Here is a 19,781-nt window from a genome sequence, read left to right on the forward strand (position 1 = left end):
ATCAGTTACTTTGATCCATAATTCATTCAGTATTTGAAATCTGTATTTATTACTGGATAATATGTTCAGTTTGTTTGTGAGGAACCTCTTTTTCCGTACCGAGTGATGATAACCTAGAATCTGTGGCCAAAATGGCAATAATCAAAAGGAATCTTGAAGACAATGGGGATAAGAGCAGGACAATGTGATTAACAGGAGTGTTCGACAGAGTCTGCACAGGTTTGATTAGTTTGATAGTTGTTGCCCAAGTCATACTTTGAGAATGGCTTATCACCTTGTTAAATGCATTTTTTTTAATGTGTAAATTCAGGAGGACAATCAATTTGATAGGTTATTAGTCTTTGTTCAATATGTCCTCTGTATGCAAAAAAAAAAGAAAATGCTGCATCTCAATTGCTATTCCCACAGATTTTTTTTGTCTTTGACGGGACCAGTAGGAGGTTCCAGTATGATTTTAACGTCCAAGCTTTGCAAGGATCTAGCTCTTATTACTAAAAACACAAATAGCTTGTATTTGTTTAATATTGTTATTGAATGGAGAAGACAATGAGATGAAAGCAGACTAAAACCCAGAAGTATGATAGATGAAGTGGATACTACCAATAGATACTACCAATAGCTCTGCAGAACTAGTAACCAATGATTGGTTCCATGATGATATCCAGTCATATTTTTTGGATATTGAAATGGCATCTACAATTGATGGAAACTTGCAAGCTCCTGAGCTTGGATTTCTGTTCTGGATAGATGCATCCAGTCTGGAGTTGGATCTTACTGAGAATAGTTGCTTTGAAAATATTCCTAAGTCATTAAAGAATTGTCAAAATAATTCTTACAATATTGAATATTGTGGGAGACAATGAAATGATGCTCTTGTGAATGGGCTAGTCATCCAGTGTTCCTGGTAAATTTCCATTCATCTAAGTGTAAGTTCCACTGGTGACCGATGGTGAATTCATTAAAAGTCTAATAATGACCATGAAATTATTGTCGGTTGCTGTAAAAACCTATCTAGTGTCCTTTTTGGAAAGGGAATTTACTGTCTTTATTTGATCTCATCTTTGTGACAATCCAGAATCTCAGGATGCCTGTCGTCCCTGCACTGTCTGTTCAAATGTCCTTCACTACCTGGTGCTAATCTTCTGCTTTCTCCCCATACACTTGTATACTATTCCTATCCAAATACAGAAGAATCTCTATTATCCGATCGAGATGGACGAACAATATTTCGTTCCGATTATTGATTATTTGGATAACTGATTCAATGTCTCTCCTCTGGGACTCTTGAAATTTCCTTTTTCCTCGCTCTGTCCGACTGCTCCCTCTCTGTCTCAGGGTTTGTTTCTAAGTAGAAACACATTTGTGTGTAAAGGTCCTGCAGCATTGTTGAAGCCTCCTGCACCCTCCATCCCCATTAGTTCAATGGGATTGACACAGTGAGCAAATGCTAAGTTTGCTCCCTCTTAGGAGACTAGGCAGCAGCACACTGTGTGCGCGCAACTTTTTGACAAGTTCCATCTTTGTCCTACACAGGATGATGTTGAAGAGATTATCTGGGGAAGGAGGAGTTTAGGGTACATCTCTCTGTAGAATTCTAGGGAAAATGTTTGGGGGGGGTTGGGGGAGGGGGTTGTGGCGGGGGGGGGGTTTGGGGGAGGGGGTTGTGGGGGGGGAGGGGGGAGTGGAGAGAGAGAGAGGATGGTCAGTCAGTCATTTGGTGACGGTGCCTGGGCTCCAGTCAATGTCCAGGACTGTTCTCAGCAGCATTTTAGAAAGCCAAATTCACTTTTAATCATTGTAAACAAATGACGTGATCAGTGTTGGAAACATCTCTGTTTTTATCGGGACCTTGAGATCTTCTTTGGATAATCTGAAATTCGGATAATTGATATTCGGATAATCGAGATTCCTCTTAATGACTCTTAACTACCTTCTGAAATGGCTAGCAAGCCAAGCAATTGTATTGACCATGAGAAATACTCAAGAAAGGAGTGGACCACCTGGCATTAACTAAGGCACTGGAAATGATCCTTGCAAACTCAGCCCTGTCCACCTTGCAGAGTGCTCCTTAATAACGTTTGGGGGCTCATACAAAATTGAGAAAACTCTATCACAAACTAGTCAAACAACAGCCTGACATAGTCGTACTAATGGAATTATACCTTAGCCTCAATGTCCCAGATAGCACCATCACCATACCTGGTTATGTCCTGTTTACTGCTGGACAGATCCTGCAGAGGTACTAGCACAGCGGTATACAATTGGGATGGAGTTACCCTCCTTCCAAGTCTTCAACATTGACTCTGGACCCAATGATCTCTCATGGCATCAGACCAAACATGGACAAGGAAACCTCTTGCTAATTATCATATATTGCAATGAATTGGTGCTTGTCCATGTTGAACACCTGAGTCTGTTGTCTCCTATGTTAATGGAAGGAAATATCCCATTATGAACTGTACAAAGTTTAATTGACTGGATGAGATAAACTATTGATTGTTTCATCAAAGATTTGTACAGCTTTGTTGATTGTTAACAAAGAATTTTGAAAGTTGAACTTTTTTCGGGACTGCATTGTAATTGGGGCGCTAAACGACATTGTATTCGAATTTTTACAAAGTAAAAATTTCCATTAGCAAAAGCAGTGCATTTTCAGAGACAGGCTAACTCTGATGTGCAAAGTAGACTCCTCTTTTAAAATTAGAGTTTTCCTGGTGTCATGATGTGGAGGAGCTGGTGTTGGACTGGGTGGACAAAGTTAAAAGTCATACAACACCACATTATAGTCCAACAGGTTTATTTGGAAGCACTAGCTCTGAGTGCTGCTCCTTTGTCAGGTAGTTGTGGAGCAGGACCATAAGACACAGAATTTATAGCAAAAGATTACAGTGTCAAGTAATTGATTTGATATATTGAACAAACCTAGATTGCTATTAAGTCTTTCATCTTTTATAATGGGTTGCAGGTTTCGGTTCAGTAATATGTAAATCCTAGAACTACTTTTAAGTCTCACTCTCGAGATAACTTGAGGTTTTATAATAAAAAAGTGACATCTCAGCTCAGCCAATGCATTGCAGGTGTGAGGTTAGAGTCTGTCTGTATCTCAATCTTGAGTCAGACTGGTTCGATTTCCAAAGTGGAATTTACAAAATATTACATGGATTAACTGCCTGCAAATTATGCATTTTTTGAGCAAAATAGAATTGATCTGCAAATACAAATTCATCCCATTGACTTACATGAATGAATGAATTGAATTTATTGAACGTGTACCGAGGCACAGTGAAAAGCTTTGTCTTGCAAGCAATTTAGGCAGATCACATAGTTATGTAGGATTGATAGCAAATAATACGTAAACAGCGGCAAAAAACAAAAACACAGGTACAGACGAATGTTAAGCGTTTGAGAGTCCATTCAGTATTCTAACAACAATAGGATGGAAACTTACAAAACCGGCTGGTGCATGTGTACAGGCTTCTGTACCTTCTCCCTGATAGTAGGGGTTGTAGAAAAACATTGCCAGGGTTGGATGGATCTTTGAGAATGTTGGCAGCCTTTCCTTGATAGTGGGCCTGGTAGATGGATTCTATAGATGGGAGGTGGGCCATTGTGATTGTCCGTCCCGGGTTCACCACTCTCTGTAACCGGCTTCGATCTTGAATGGTGCAATTGCCATATCAGGTAGTGATACATCCAAACAGAATGCTCTCGATGGTGCACTTACAAAAATTGGCAAGGATGTTTGCCGTCATGCCAAATTTCTTCAGCGACCTGAGGAAGAAGAGACATTGTTGGGTCTTTGTAACCAGTCCGTCCACGTGAAGACTCCAAGAAAGCTTGTTGTGGATGACCACTTCCAGGAGCTTGACACTCTCCACTCATTCCACCTCTGTGCTGTTAATGTGTAGGGGGCCATGAGTAACATCCTGCTGAAAGTCAGTAATTAGTTCCTTGGTTTTGCTGGCATTGAGAGCCAGGTTGTTCTCAGTGTACCATTTTTCTAGATCTTCCACCTCCCATCTGTAGTCTGTGTTTCGTCACCATCTGAGATTTGACTGACTATGGCGGTGTCATTAGCGAACTTGTAAATTGCATTAGTCTGGTATTTGGCGATGCAGTCATGGGTATACAGTGAGTACAGTAAAGAGGCTGAGGATGCATCCCTTGGGGGGGTTCCAGTGTTGAATGTTAGTGAGGATGAAATATTGTCCCCAATTGTCACTGCTCGTGGTCTGTGGGCCAGGAAACTGAGGATCCAGTTGCAGAGAGTGGGGCTTGGTCTGAGATCACTAAGTTTGATAATCAGTCTCCAGGTGATAAGTGTTGAAGGCTGAACTGTAGTTAATGAGTAGGATTCTTACGTAGGTATACTTGTGTCAAGATGTTCTAGGAGGGAGTGAAGGGCAAGTGATGTGGCATTTGACGTGGATCTGTTAGTCCAATAGACAAACTGGAGTGGGTCAACAGTAGTGGGGAGGCTGGAGGGACAGTGGCCTGCTGCAGAGAGAGGTTGAAGATGTCCGAGAAGACCTCTGGCAGTTGACCTGAGTTCACAGCCTGGTACTGGTCCCATCGCTTTCCTTGGATTCACACGAAGGAAAACTGATCTGACCTTTGCAGTGATTGTTGGGATAGGTTTGTCAGGACTTGTTGGAATAGGTGTTACCTCTCCACCGAAATTCCGCTCAAAGCGAGCACAGAGGGCGGAAGAGGGGGATTCCTCCAGGGTTTCCTGTTGGGGAACACGGATTGACTTCCTCAGTATACAGTCCTCCCCATAATTGCTGATAAAGTCTTGATGGTGGTGGCGTACTCGTCCAAGGTACCTGCAGACTGTTTGAACATGGTCCAATCAGCTGATTCCAGACAGCACTGGAGTTGATCCAGTGCTGCCTCTGACCAGCCTTCTTATGTGTAGGTGCATGCATGAAGGGGAGAGAGAGAGTGAGTGCACAAGAGCGAGTGTGTGTTTGCTTGTATGCACGCTTGGTAAAATGAGCGTGTGAATAAGCTTGTGCGAGTGTGTGTGCGCATGGGTGAGAGTATGGGGGGGGCTGTATATGTGTGTGTATGAGAGGGAGTATGTGATGAGAGAGAGCTTGCGTCTGAGAGTGTGTGTGTGTATGTGCTTGTGTGAGAAAGTGTACAGTGTAGTGGGGGTCACCTGTTGTGTGATATGAACCCAAGGTCCCAGTTGAGGCCATCCTCATGGGTACTGAACTTGGCTATCAGCCTCTGCCTGGCCACTTTGCGTTGTTGCCGATCCTGAAGTCTGCCTTGGAGGATGGTCACCTGAAGATCCGAGACCGAATGTCCCTGACCGCTGAAGTGTTCCCCGACAGGGAGGGGCATACCCACTCTGTGGTGTTTGTTGCGTAGTGTCCATTCACCCATTGTGATAGCGTCTGCTTGGTCTCACCAATGTACTATGCCTTGAGACATCCTTGCCTGCAGCGTATGAGATAGACAACATTGGCGAGTCACATGAATACTTGTCACATACATGGTGGCTGGTGTCCCCACATGTAATGGTGGTATCTATGTTGACACTCTGATACGTCTTGCAGTGGTTGCTCTGACAGGATTGTACGGTGTTGTGGTCGATGTCTTGAAGACTTGGCAGTTTGCTGTGAACAGTGGTCTATTTAAAGTTTAGCGGTTGTTTAAGAGCGAGAATTGGAGGCGTAGGGAAGGTCTTGGCGAGCTAATGTTGCAGGCTGGGAAGAATATGGCGTAGTTTCTCAGCACTCGGGAAGTACTGGACAAGGAGGGGTACCCTATCAGTTTGAGGAGGAACGTGACTGACATCTGAAGGTGCTCAAGGATGCCCTCAAGAACGGGGTACAATGTTCAATTCATCGATCACCATTTCCAGTGTGGCACAATGAGAAATCTTAATGTCCTCCTCAGCAGACAGACGCAAGTTGCAACCGATAAGGTACTCTTTGTTGTCGAGTACTTCTTGGGAGCTGAAAAACGAAGCCATGTTCTTCCCAGCCAGCAATGCATTATTGATGAGGATGAGTACCTCGCCAAGACTTTCCCTACGCCTCCATTTCTTGCCTTTAAACAACTACCCGATGAAGGAGCAGCACTCCGAAAACTAGTGCTTCCAAATAAATCTGTTGATCTATAACCTGATGTTGTGTGATTTTTAACTTCCTGGGGTTGGACTACTCAGGAAGGTAGTGCAGTTCTTTCATTCTGTTTGAAAAATATCTAGAACATGCTGGAGCAGGATATATTAAGGATAATTGTGATTAGCCACAAGATTAAGTCTTCAACCTTAATTTGCTCAATGGAAGTAGTGGAAGAAAATAATATAGCTCTCGAGGAAAATGATCTTTTAGGATAAAGAGGTCCTGGGTCTTTCATTACCCTTTGATTTGTTAGTAAAGTTTGTTAATTTCTTGCTTTTTCTTTTTGGAAGAATCACACTATTGTTGCAGAAGGTAACACAGGAAAATTTGTCTGCTATTCCATTGTGCCCTTTGACATTCAGCAACCATTAATGGCCACCATTAGCAGCATTTTAAAAATTGTGGCCAACTCTTTGTGGTTGTCGTAATGGCAAAACAGTGTTTGCATTATATATTCTTCAAAACTGGTAGCAACATCTTGAATCCACATACATATATAAATGCAGTTGCTGGCAGTAATTCTAAGATTCTCCAAAGGACAACTGTTAAGGCATCCCAGTGGTTGCCAACCGCCCTGAAATGGTTGGAATATCCCAGAATCAGCTTTTACCTTCTAATAACCAAACTAAATTCCATGAATAAGCATTCTTGGAAGTTTGTTAGCTCTTGAGGAAGACTCGCTGCTGGAGTATTGGAGCTCCTAAATCCCTTAGGTGACCAGCTATCCAATCATTGCTTGTGCTTGGGGACTCTCTGATTTCTCTTATTTTAGAGACCAGTCATCAACCAGCTAGAGCTTCCATTCAGATATCACCTAACCATACCTGTGTCAAGAACCTACTTCCCATCCTTAGATAAGCCTGACTTGACAGGGCCACTTGACTGAAATATTCAAATAAAATGTGAACAATGCTCCATTCAGTCAAGACGCTTGTTTAGGCAATGGAGCTAGAAAAGAGAAAATGCTGATTCTGAGCAAAGGTTGTGCTCAGGCTGATACTGCTGGATGTTGGTATAATGCTTAGCTAGTGTTAATAATGTTATTATTTAATCTCAGTCTGAACCCAGCAGACTCTGATGTGTTGTGGATTTGCATCCTTCAAGGGTTGACAGTATGGGAAAACTTATTCGTGGAATTTAGTTTGTTCCATGTCACTCATTGTCACACTGAATCATTCAGCTCAACTGTACTTTTAGTCATGTTCCCCTCTCTCCTAATTTAACATTCATTACTTTCAGCTGCTTTGCCATGCTACCAGCTTTTCATGAGGTCATTTTCGATGTCTCCCAGAATGTTTCTAGCCAGAATTGACAACCTGAGGCATGCCCAAACTACAATCAGTGAAAAATCAATTTAATTAATGGAAACTTACTCTTCTGTTGTTATTTTTGTAGAAACATTTTAAAAATTTGAGGTGTAACTCTGTGAAAATGAGCAACGTTTTATTTTAACTTCTTGGTTGCCTTAAGATAAATACTTAAATATGACTAACTTTTTGCTTCTATCCTTGCTGGTGCATCCTAAGAAATTCCCTTTACCTGGTATCTGCTGGTAGGAAAGGAGAAACTCAGGTAATTTGGATTTCTAGATCTTTGCACCCAGCTTCTTGGACCATAGGATGTAGGAGCAGAAGTAGGCTGTTGGTCAACAGAGACTGCTTCACCATTCAGATCATAGCTGATCTTATAATCCTTAACTCCACTTTCCAACCCTTTTCATAAAACATTTGATATCCTTACTAATAAAAGTCCATCTCTGCCTCAAATATAGTTCCTAACTGGTGGCAGAATTCCACTAGCCACTAGCTGACAACCTGAGAAGGACTCTCTTACCTCTATTCTGCTTTCTGCCAGGCAGCCAATCTTCTATCCATGCTATTACCTTGCCTCTAACACCATGGGCCCTTATCTTATTCAGCAGCCTCCTGTGCATCACCGTGTCAAAGACCTTCTGGAAGTCCAAGTTGATAACATCCATTGGCTCTCCATTGTCTAACCTGCTCATTACCTTCTCGAAGAATTCTAATAGATTTGTCAGGCATGACCACCATGATGAAAAGATGTTGTCTCTGCTCCATTTTACCATGCAAGTAATTCGAAATCCCATCCTTCACAGTGGACTCCAAAGTCTTACTAACGACTGAGGTGTGGTTAATTGACCTGTAATTTCCCGTCTTTTGCTTCACTCCCTCCTTAAACAAGGGGGTTACATTTGTGATTTTCCAGTCCTTTGGGACCCTACCTGACACTAGTGATTCCTAAAAGATCACCACTAGCATCTCCACAATCTCTTCACTTAACTCCTTCAGATCTCTGGAGTGTAGTCATCTGGTCCAGGTGATTTATCCACCTTCAGACCTTTTGGTGATGTCCACTAAATTCAACTCTGCCCCTGACTCACTTTAATTTTTGGGATGTTGCTCATGTCTTCCACTGTGAAGACTGATGCAAAGTATTTGTTCAGTTCCTCAGACAGTTCTTAGTTCCCCATTACTAATTCTCCAGCGTCACTTTTTTTGCTGGCCCAATGTTCTCTGTTGCCTCAATTTTACCCTTTACATATCTAAGGAAACGCTTGCAAACTTCTTTTATGTTACTGCCTAGCTTACCCTCAAATTTAATCTTTTTCCCTCGTTATTTCTTTTCTAGTTGTCCTCTGTTGGTCTTTGTAGGTTTCCCAATCCCCTAGCTTTGCATTGCCCTTTGCTACATTATATGTTTTATGCTTTTATGCAGTCCCTGACTTATCTTGTCAACCATGATTGCTGCCGCCTCCCTTTAGCATGCTTTTTCCTAGGAATGAATTTTTACTGTGTCTCCTGAATTACTCCCAGAAACTCCTGTCATTGCTATTTCATTGTCTTTCCTGCTAGGTTCTTCTCCTAGTCAGTTGTGGCCAGCTCTTCCCTCATGCCTCTGAACTGTAGTTACCTTTATTCAACTAGAATACAATTACATCTAATTCCAGCTCCCCTCTCTCAAACTATGATCACTGCCTCAGAACGGTTCCTTCACCTTAAGTGCCCTTATCAAATCTGCCTCTTCACACATCACTGAATCCAGAATTGCCTGTTCCCTCGTGGGCTCCACCACAAGTTGCTCCAAAAAGCCATCTCGTAGTTATTCCACCAACTCCTTTTCTTGCGGTCTACTACCAATCTGATTTTCCCAATCCACTTGCGTATTGAAATCCCTCATGATCAGTGTAACCTTGCCTTTCTTTCACCTTTTCTAACTCCTGATGTATCTTGTGCTCCACATCCTGACTACTGTTTGGAGGCCTGTACATAACTCCCATTATGGTTTTTTTGCCTTTGGGGTTGCTCAATTCTACCCACACAGGTTCTACATCATCTGACCCTATATCGTTTCTTGCTATTGATTTAATTCCATTTCTTACTAATCGGGCAATCCCACCTCCCTGTCTTTTCAATAGTATGTCTACCCTTGGATATTTAGCTTCCAGTCTTGATCCCCTTACAGCCACATGTCTGTGATGCCCACCACATCATACCTGCCAATTTCAAGCTGCATCACAAGTTCATTTACCTTATTTCGTATACTGCGTGCATTCAGATACAACACCTCCAGTCATGCATTTACTGTCTCTCCTTTCATTGTCATCCCTTTATCTGGTGTGCTTGAAGTTAAATTCCCAACCCTTTACTAGTTTGTGTTCTGGAGACTTGAATAACCTCTCCTGAGTTGTCCTTTCTTTTCATGCTATTCCATGCAGTTGAATCCAACCCCCCCCCCCCCCCCCCCCCCCCAAAATCTGCTTTGTTTCCCTCCCCACTACCACTTTCTAGTTTAAAGTCCTGTTAAGCACCCTATTTACTCTTTTTGCTAGAATCTTGGTCCCGGCTCAGTTTGATTAGACCATCCCAACGGTACAGATTATTCCTATTCTGGTACCCTTCTTTCCCACATCACTCCTTTAGCCACTTGTCTACTTCCCTTATTCTCATGTCCCTATGGCAATTTGCGCGTGGCTCAGGCAGTAATCCGGAGATTAGAACCCACGAGGTTCTAATTCTTTAGTTCCTGTTTCCTGACAATCCCCAAACAGAACCTCTTTCCTCATCTTGCCTATGTTGTTTGTCCCGACGTGGACCACAATAACTCGATCTTCACCCTCCCTCGACCACCTTGAAAGGATACTGGAGAGGATGTCTCTCACCCTGGCACCAGGCAGGCAACGTACCATGTGGGACCCTCAATCCTGCTTACAAAGGATGCTATCTATTCTCCTAATTGTAGAATCCCCTATGATTACCACTTATCTTTTTACTATCCCCACCTTTGGCCTCCCCTACCATGGTGCTGTGGTCAGCTGGCTCATCCTCCCTACGGTCCTGTTCCTTATCCACACAGGGAGAAAATACTTGGTTACAAAAATAGAAGTTGCTGGAAAATTTCAGCAGGTCTGGCAGCAACTGTGAAGAGAAATCAAGGTTAACGTTTCGGGTCTGGTGACCCTTTGCCAATCTTACTTCTCCTCACAGATACTGCGAGACCTGCTGAGCTTTTCCAGCAAATTCTGTGTTTGTTTCTGATTTAAAGCATCTGCAGTTCTTGATTTTAGCAAGTACTTCGTACCTGTTGGACAAGGTCAAGAGCTGAGGCTCCTCTGTTCCTGAATACAGGATCGCTTTACCTGCCTCACTTGCAGTCACACCCTGCCGTCACTGACCACTGATCGAATTTGAGGTATTTAATCTACCAGGTGTTACTGCCTCCAGGTAACTCTCCTCTTCCCAGATGTGTCATAGTGTCCAGCTCATCAATTCTGAGCCGAGGTACCAATGCTTGCTACAGACATGGTCACTGCAGCTCACAATGGCATCAGCCAACTCCCACATCATAGCTACAGTGCATTGCCTGCCAGCCACCTCTTCGAGTTAATTAATTTATTAGTTAGTTAATTAATTGGTTTCGCATGCTTCTATTCTTTCTAGATTAATAGGAGACCCTTTACTCTGAGATAATGCTCTCTGGTCCGACACTCAACCACACAGAAATGACCTCTCAGCATGCCGCCTCTTCCCCCTCCCCCCCCCCCCCCCCCCCCCCCCCCCCACACACACACACACACACACACACACACACACACCTTATGTTTTAACAATGTCTTTTCTCATCCTTCTAAGCTCCAATGGATACAGGCCCAACTACTCAACCTTTCCTTGTAAGAAAATCCCCTCAAACCTCAAAAACCTTCAATGGATTGCCTTCGACATTGATATATCTTCCCTTCAATATAGGATCAAAGTTGTTCGTATTATTCTAGGTGTGATCTGGCTGTAACTTTTATAGGTTTATTAAGATCTCCCTATTTTTATATTCTATTCCCTTTTGGAATAATAACCAACATTCCAATTGTTTTCCTACTGATATTTTGTGCTACGTTTTGTGGTTTATGCACAAGGACCCCCAAATCCCTCTGTTGTCTTTCGTCATTTAAATAATATTCAGTTCTTTCCACATAAATCAAAAGTCTCTCTTTTCCCACATTCTATCTGACTTCTGTCCACTGACACATACCTTGTTTGTATCTCTTTGCAGACTCTGGCATCCTCACCACTTGTCTTCCTGCCTATTTTTGTGGCTTTTAAATTAGCATACTGCCTGTAAATTCCAATAAATTAGAATAACTTTATTTGTTGAAACAGCATCCAAACTGGAACTCATTTCTGTTGAAATAGGAGATGGGAAACTCAAATTTCCTATAATTGTATTTGAATTATCTTCAAATTGTGATGGTGATGTTTTGGAAGAAAATTTGTTTTTCGTAGAGTTGGAGGCTCATTTTTTTGAAAACCAGTTTTTAATTAGTACTTGCTATGCATGTAATTACTACTGAATATAAACGCAGTTAGAGTTGTATAGCAGGTGCATACAACTGAGGTTTTGCTGTGCATTTTAATTGAATTGTCCAGTAAAGGAAATAATAATTTGAACATTTGAGATCCTCTTTATTAGAACAGCACCGAATGTCCTCATAAATAGTTTATAGCCTTCATTTCTTGCATTCGAATTTATATCAGATGACAAAGTAAAGTACTCCCTTTATTTAAACTCAACATTCTGCCTGATTGTTACATGATACGTGCAGTTTGGTATTGCTGTTATTCTGTAGGAGCAGAGTAAGAACGACATACATTGGAATCACCTCATCTCCTGCCTCCTGAAAACAAGTTAGACAGCTCCAACCAGAATGTTGTGAATGAATTTGCTGAGGTGTCCCACAATACTGAAGTAATCAAATCACTTTGAATACAAGTTGGTACTGACATAAGCAGTCTCAATTTATTTGAAAACAAATTACAATAACCAGTAATATGAACAATGCTGTCTCTAATCTGATTTGGCGCCCTTAATGTTACAATACTTCCCAGGTCTGTTGTAGATTTAAGCAGTCACTCTTTCTCTCTCTCTCTCTCTGTCTCTGGGTCTGTGAAACTGCTTTCTCTGTCTGTCTCTGTCTGTCTCTCTCTCTCTCTCTCTCTCTCTCTCTCCCCCTGGATGATTGGCTCATCTCTGCCTCTTACTGTGATGGTCTCATCGGAAGGCCTTGAGAAGATTCAAGATAGGGGTCTGCCGGTTAACCCTGTTTCTATACCACCTTCGGGTGGTTTTCTGGAACTCCCTATGGTTTTGGTGAATCAGGGAGACCAGTTTAATAGTTTGACACATTGTCAATCATTTGAATCGATACAGTGCCTTTCTGTCTGGGCCCTTCTTTGTTTGTGGAGGATATGTCTAAATGGGATAACTGTTGCCTTTTACGTTATGCTAGTGTCATTAGCATCTGGCTGCTGTGTTTGCACAGTGTTTGGTGTCTTGGTTTTGTGACTTCAGAATTTTATTTGGCCAATGTACCCAGCACCCCTTGCTGTTTAATCAAGTTAGTAATCTATCTGTGTTTTATCAGCCAGGAAACTGCTGCAAACTATTTGTAAATTCATTCATTCATGGACCAGCTAAACTGTCATGCTCAGTTTGCAGTTGGAACAGCATGCATGTGCAGTGAAACGTTTTATAAGCGTTTCCAATGATATGTGCACAATGTAATGGATAACTGTCATAATGCTGCATTTCAATCTTTCGGAGAATTGTTAAGCAAATTTTAGAAAGGTGAGGTTCACCACAACAGTAAACAAGAAAAACAAAAATTATTCCAAGACAGCTCCTCATCCTACCCACTCCACTTACTTACTTAGCAACACTCTATTTTTTCCCTCTCTCCCTCTCAAATTCATTCACTCACACAAGTGTGCATATCACACTCTCTCAGGTGCATGCGGGATGTGCAAACGTGTGGTACTCTCGCATACACTCTGTCTGTCTCTCATAATCTCATGCTCTCTCCTGGACACACTTGCCCACCAGCCCGCGCTCTCATGCACATTGTCTGTCTCTCTCGTGTGCACTCTTATTTTGTTTTACACATACTGTCTGTGTTTCTCCATCTTACGTACTCTTTTTCTCATAGCACTGTTGCAGTTGCTGCTCCTTGTCACATTCATGACTGACTTGCCCCAGGACTCTGTGACGATGTTGCTCCTTTAACAAGTTTCTGTTGTCCTTGGTTTGTTTTTCCAAAGAGATTGTAAAAGACATAGACTCCGAAAAGTCTTAACCTTTGAAGGGTTTTAGGGTCGGTTTGATTATAGCTAACAGATAATGCCTCAGTCAAAAAGCTTTAAAGTTTATAAAAAGCACTTATAAAATGAAAGGGGAGCGGTCAGTTCTTGCAGCTCAGTTTCGCTCTTGTTTGATTTGGTTTTTGGCAGTCTCACTATTCACTGAAAGCAGTCAAGCAGTTGTGAAGCTGCTGGACCCAAGGGAAGAAGGTCTATGCTGATCCACCCCCTCTCCCTGACTTCTGTTCTGTAAAACCCTGTGTTTGATTTTACTTTTTGTGCTGAGGGGTGTTTATGGGGATTGTTGCAAGTATTAGGAACAGCATTAAGTTGGGAAAATCTGTTGGATTTTCGGATAGGTTGTTATTCGGTATTCTGTTTTTTGTTTGTGTTACGCTCGGTAATCTTGTAAATAAATCTTGTTTAAAATGAAATAGTATGATCATTTGCATCTCTCCTGGAATGCCCACTGTCGACCTGCTTAACTAGCAAAGTTAGGGCCTGGCCTACTTTCTTGAAGTGTTTTGAGGGGATCTGGCCTGGTCCATAACAACTCATTGTACTTGCTTTCTGAATGATTAAAAAAGACTTCCTCCCTATGCTGTTGCTGGACAACTGCCCTGCCCCAGTGGAGTGTTAATTTGCCATTTGCGTCATGTTGATGGCCTGGAAAATTGGCACTTAATAGAATGCTTCAAGTATTTTAATTAAATCCTTGCACTGGGAGACAAGTCCGAAGCCTGTTGATAAAATTCCCTTGTGGGTTGGAAGAATGAATAGTGCTAAAGGTCTCCTCATGTTATTTTGCTAAGACACAGGCCTAGCTTTCATTCCACCAATCCCCTTCAATTCTCCAATTCATTCCCCCTGCAATGAGCTAAATAATTTCTCCAGATTTTATTTATGTTCTCTTAAATGGAGTTAAATGCGAAAATTACATGGATCAATTTGTTTAATTTCATGGTAGCTGTTGCTTCCCAGTTGTACAGAATTGCATAGAATTTACAGTGCAGGCTAGGCCATCCAAAACAAGGAGGTCTAGGTGATACTTAAGTTCCAATTGAATTTTCACCCATATCACTCTTAGTACTCACATATCTCAGTATCTGCCACATGTTCAGTTTCCTCTTAAATACATTTATACTTTTGCTTCATCTACTCCACAGAGGAATGAGGTGTCTCATGTTCAGCACTACAAGGGAACAAAATTGCCCCTAGATATATTATTGGATTTATTAGTGATTATTTTCTGTTTACGTCCCTTAGTTTTGTTTCCCATTATAACTGGAAATGTTGTCTTGTCCTCAAAAAAAGGTAACCAGGAGCATTCGCTATTGCTTTTGTTCTAAAATCGGGGTTGATATGTTCAGAGAAGAATGTGTTTATTATGGTGTATTTTCCCAGTGTATATCTGGCACATTTTTGAGATGATGTAGTTTTAAAACATGTGGATATAACCTTTATAATGCTTTATTTATTTATTCGTTTTGTTTCTTTATACTTAGCCCAACATTTTGAGTACTTCACAGGACTAGCTTTAAAAGAACTTTGTTTTTATGTTATCACACATTTAGCACACGTTTGTTAATGTTTCATACATACTTTTCTGCCAAATATTCATAATATGACCATGGAAGGCTCATGTAGCTGTAGTGCCAACTGGAAGGGGACCACTTAAGATAGCTGGGAGAATCAGATGTACATGTTGGAATTTGCTTTACAGGGTTGTTCAGAACTTTGTAAATGGTGAGTAAGTTTTTAAACATAAATTTCTAAATTTTTTTGTCCTTTTACTTTTGGATTGTCCCTGCTGTACGCCTAGTCAAACTTGACAATCTTAGATACAGATTTGGTATTGATTCCCTTCTGAATGGTAGAAGCATACTTTTCAGACTGAATAAGATTCCTGCATTTTGAGATAACATATTTGAACACTATAGTATCATTTGTTCTGCAGTTTTACTAACCTCATTTGAGGTTGGCCCAGGGAGAATGTTTCTTGGGAGATTAGCTTACATACTTACTCATTTCAAATATATTCTAGCTCTCCTGTTTTTCATTTCTAATTCTCTGAGTCCTTCCTTTACACTCCAATTTGAGAGTGCTTCTTGCTCACTTTTATTATCCTCTGTATGCCTCTGGCTGGTCTACTTGCTAGAACAATCCTTCCTGAGCAATCCCTTGCCTGTTTATTTGTTTGGCAATTTAGCTGCTGCTTTTGTTTGCTCACCAATCCAATCATAGTGCTTTCTGGCTGACAAAAGCTCGGCAGAACAGCAAGTAATTGAATAGTCACAAAACAATTCAGAGTGGGGATAGAATTGCTTTTTAAAAAAGCAAGGAGTTAAGAGAATATGAGAATTAAAGAACAATCATCATTAAAAAGTAAAGGAGCGGATAGGAACCCAAGCATCCTATTAAATATAATGTAAGGTAACACTACTGGAAATCTGAAATGAACACAGAAAATTCTGGAAATTCTCAGCAGATCAGATGGCATCTGTTCAGAGTGAAACAAGAATGACATGTATTTCTCTCTGCTCTTATCACCTCTGCTGCCTCATAATTTTAGTATTTTTGTTTGTATTTCAAATTCCCAGCATTCATGATATTTTCCTGATGTACTACAAGGAATTTTTGTTGTGTGAAGAAAATATTCAGCAAAGCAAAACTTGTTTCTTTCTTTTTAAACAGGTTGTTGCCTATCACTACTGCCAGGCTGATAACACTTACACTTGCCTCGTACCAGAATTTGTCCACAGTGTAGCAGCTTTGCTTTGTCGTGCACCTCAGCTAGCTGCCTTCAGGGATCTACTGCTGAAGGAATCACACATACAGAGCGTCCTCAGTCTACGATCTTGTGTCCAGGATCCGATGGCTGCATTTAAGAGAGGTATTTTGGAGCCTCTTGCAAATCTGGTAAAAGGTAAGGCTCTTAATAGATGTAAGTGATTTGCTTAAGATATCTGCTGGGTATTATGTAATTAGTTATAGTGTCTGTAGTATTTTATACCAGATTGCCAACGTTGAAAGTTAACCTATGAAATATAGCATAGATGAACTTTTAACTGGTACCTTATGAATCTGCATGCTCGATAACACAGCAAAAATTATATATCTCAAATATTGTAAGTTTTCTGTATTATTGCAATGTCAGAGTAGTCAGTTGAGAGTGAGAAGACTTCATGCCAGTAACTTTAATTTAAGACAAAGTTGCATTATTATTTGTGATTTTTGCTGTAATTAACATATAATTGTGATGTGTGTACCCTCACTTTACCTCTCAATTACTTAGTGTGTGTTTGTACGTTGACTGTGTGGACCTCTAGATCAACCAGTACGCTCCTCACCCCATGGGTGTCGATTCATAAAATATTTGTTGTATTCACAGAGGGCTAGATTTTCATAAATATTGTGGAGTACCTCTTTATTTAGACTTGTTTAGGAACTTCAAAGTTTTAAACATTTATTTTGGCAACAAAGTTTCTGGACTTGTGAGCTAACAACTGCACAACATGGACTACAGGGCCTCTGCGACCTTAGTAAATAATGGAACGAAGAGTATGTCCTTAACTAATTAAATTAATGAATTGAGAAATAATCAGGGCAGACTGAAAAACCTGGTGAAGTAACATAGGCCAATTTAATATCAAATTAAATACATAGACAAAATAAAGAGAAGAAAAGAAGGATTGGATAGATGAAGAGAAGAAAAAAAAGCAAAGTGAAAAAAGTTTGAAAATTTCACAATTGGACAATTTTAAAAAGTAATTCAGTGAGCAGGCATGAGAGCATTTGAAATAGGAGCAGGTGTGAGCTATTCAGTCCCTTGAACCTTTCCTGCCATTCAGTAAGATTGTGACTGATCTGCCCAGGCCTCAACTTCTTTTATGTCAGTTCAGCATAACTGTCACTCCTTGATATTTTAAAAATCTATCTACCTTCTCTTTAAATACTTTCAATGATCTAGCCTACACAACTTTCCCACACATTCACATACAATCATAGAGATGTACAGCATGGAAACAGACTCTTTGGTCCATCTTGTCCATGCTGACCAGATATCCCAACATAATCTAGTCCCACCTGCCAGCATCCAGCCCATATCCCTCCCAATCCTTCCTATTCATATACCTATCCGATTGCCTTTCAAATGTTGTAATTGTATATTCCTCCACCATTTCCTCTAGCAGCTCACGTACCACCCTCTGTGTGAATAAGTTGTCCCTTAAGTCTCTCTTATACCTTTCACCTTAAACCTATGCCCTCCAGTTCTGCACTCCCCCACCCCAGGGAAGAGATTTTGTCTATTTATCCTAACCATGTCCTTCATGATTTTGTAAACCTCTATGAGGTCACCCCTCAGCCTCCGATGCTCCAGGGAAAACAGCCCCAGCTTATTCAAGCTCTCCCTATAGCTCAAATCCTCCACCCTGGCAACATCCTTGTAAATCTTTTCCGAACCCTTTCAAGTTTCATGACATCTTTCTGATGAGAAGGAGACCAGAATTGTACGCAATCTTCCAAAAGTGGCCTAACCAACGACCTGAAAAGCCGCAACATGACCTCCCAACTCTTGTACTCAGTACTCTGACCAATAAAGGAACGCATACCAAACGCCTTCTTCACTATCCTATCTACCTATGACCCTACTTTCAAGGAGCAATGAACCTGCACTCCAAGATCTCTTTGTTCAGCACTGTTGAACTGGGATCCAATGAGATTGATGAATGAACTGGGCAGATTAAAAACAAAAATACAGGCAAAGTTTAGGGTACATCTAAGTTCAATTGCATCCCATTTTTATAATCGATTTAATTCTGTTAAGCTATTCTAAATTTCCTGCTAGTTTTTCTTTAATGGACTCCCACTATCTTTCTAGTGACAGATATTAGGCTAACTGCCCTGTAGTTTCCTATGTGCTGTCTCCCTCTCTTTTTAAACAAGTGTGTCATGTTAACAGTTTTCATATCCTCTGGAATCTGCCCAGAATCCAGTGAGTTTTGGAATATTTCAGCCAATTCCACTGCTATCTCAGCAGCTGCTACTTTTCAAGCCCTTGGATGCAGGCCATCTGGTTTGAGTGCCTTATCTGCCTTTGGATCCATTGGTTTCTCATACTTTGTCCTTGTGATGGGGACTGTCACAAGGTCTTTCCTCCACTTAGAACATAGAACATAAAAGAATACAGCGCAGTACATGCCCTTTGGCCCTCGATGTTGCATCGATCCAAGCCCACCTAACCTACACTAGCCCACTATCCTCCATATGCCTATCCAATGCCTGTTTAAATGCCCATAAAGAGGGAGAGTCCATCACTGCTACTGGCAGGGCATTCATTAGAGCCTTACTTATCTGGTATCTTTAGAATGTGCTCCACCATGAAGGCTGAAGCAAAATATTGGCTTATATTATCTGTCATTTCACTGTTCTCCTTTTGTTCCTCGGTTGCAATCTTCTAGAATCTCCTCTTTTAACTCTGTATAGCGTGGAAATAGACTCTTTGGTCCATGCTAACCAGATATCCTAATCCCATTTGCTGGCGTTTGGCCCATATTCCTCGAAACCATTTCTATTGATGTATCCATCCAGATGCCTTTCAAATATTGTAATTCTACCTGCCTCCTCCACTTCCTCTGACAGCCTGTTCCATTGCACCACTCTTTGCATGAAAAAGTTGCCCATCAGGTCCCTTTTAAATCTTTCCCCTCTCACCATAAACCCGCGCCCTCTAGTTTTAGACTCCCCTAACCTTCGGAAAAAAGACCTTATTCATCCTATCCGTGCCCCTCATGATTTTATTAACCTCGATAAGGTCACCCCTTGTCCTTTGACGCTCCAGGGAAAAAAGCCTCTGCCTATTTAGGTCTCACTGTAGCTCAAACCCTCCAATTCCAGTAACTTTCTACAGGAGAATGACCAGAATTGAGCGCAATATTCTAAAAGTGGCCAAACCAATGTCCTATATAGCTGCAGTATGACCTCCCAATTCCTG

General features: G+C 41.2%; 1 protein-coding gene across 3 annotated transcripts in view; it reads left to right on the forward strand.

Annotated features, from left to right (window-relative positions):
• The window catches only part of LOC140482253 (protein TANC1-like), a 245,970-nt gene that overhangs the window by 135,935 nt on the left and 90,254 nt on the right, over window positions 1–19,781 (forward strand). For all 3 annotated transcript variants that reach the window (XM_072579410.1, XM_072579411.1, XM_072579409.1), the window contains one exon: window positions 16,481–16,712. In XM_072579410.1, the coding sequence (XP_072435511.1) occupies window positions 16,481–16,712 (232 nt within the window). The remainder of the gene's footprint in view (window positions 1–16,480; window positions 16,713–19,781) is intronic.

This window comes from Chiloscyllium punctatum, chromosome 10 (assembly GCF_047496795.1).
Source record: "Chiloscyllium punctatum isolate Juve2018m chromosome 10, sChiPun1.3, whole genome shotgun sequence".
In the NCBI taxonomy this organism is placed as follows: domain Eukaryota; kingdom Metazoa; phylum Chordata; class Chondrichthyes; order Orectolobiformes; family Hemiscylliidae; genus Chiloscyllium; species Chiloscyllium punctatum.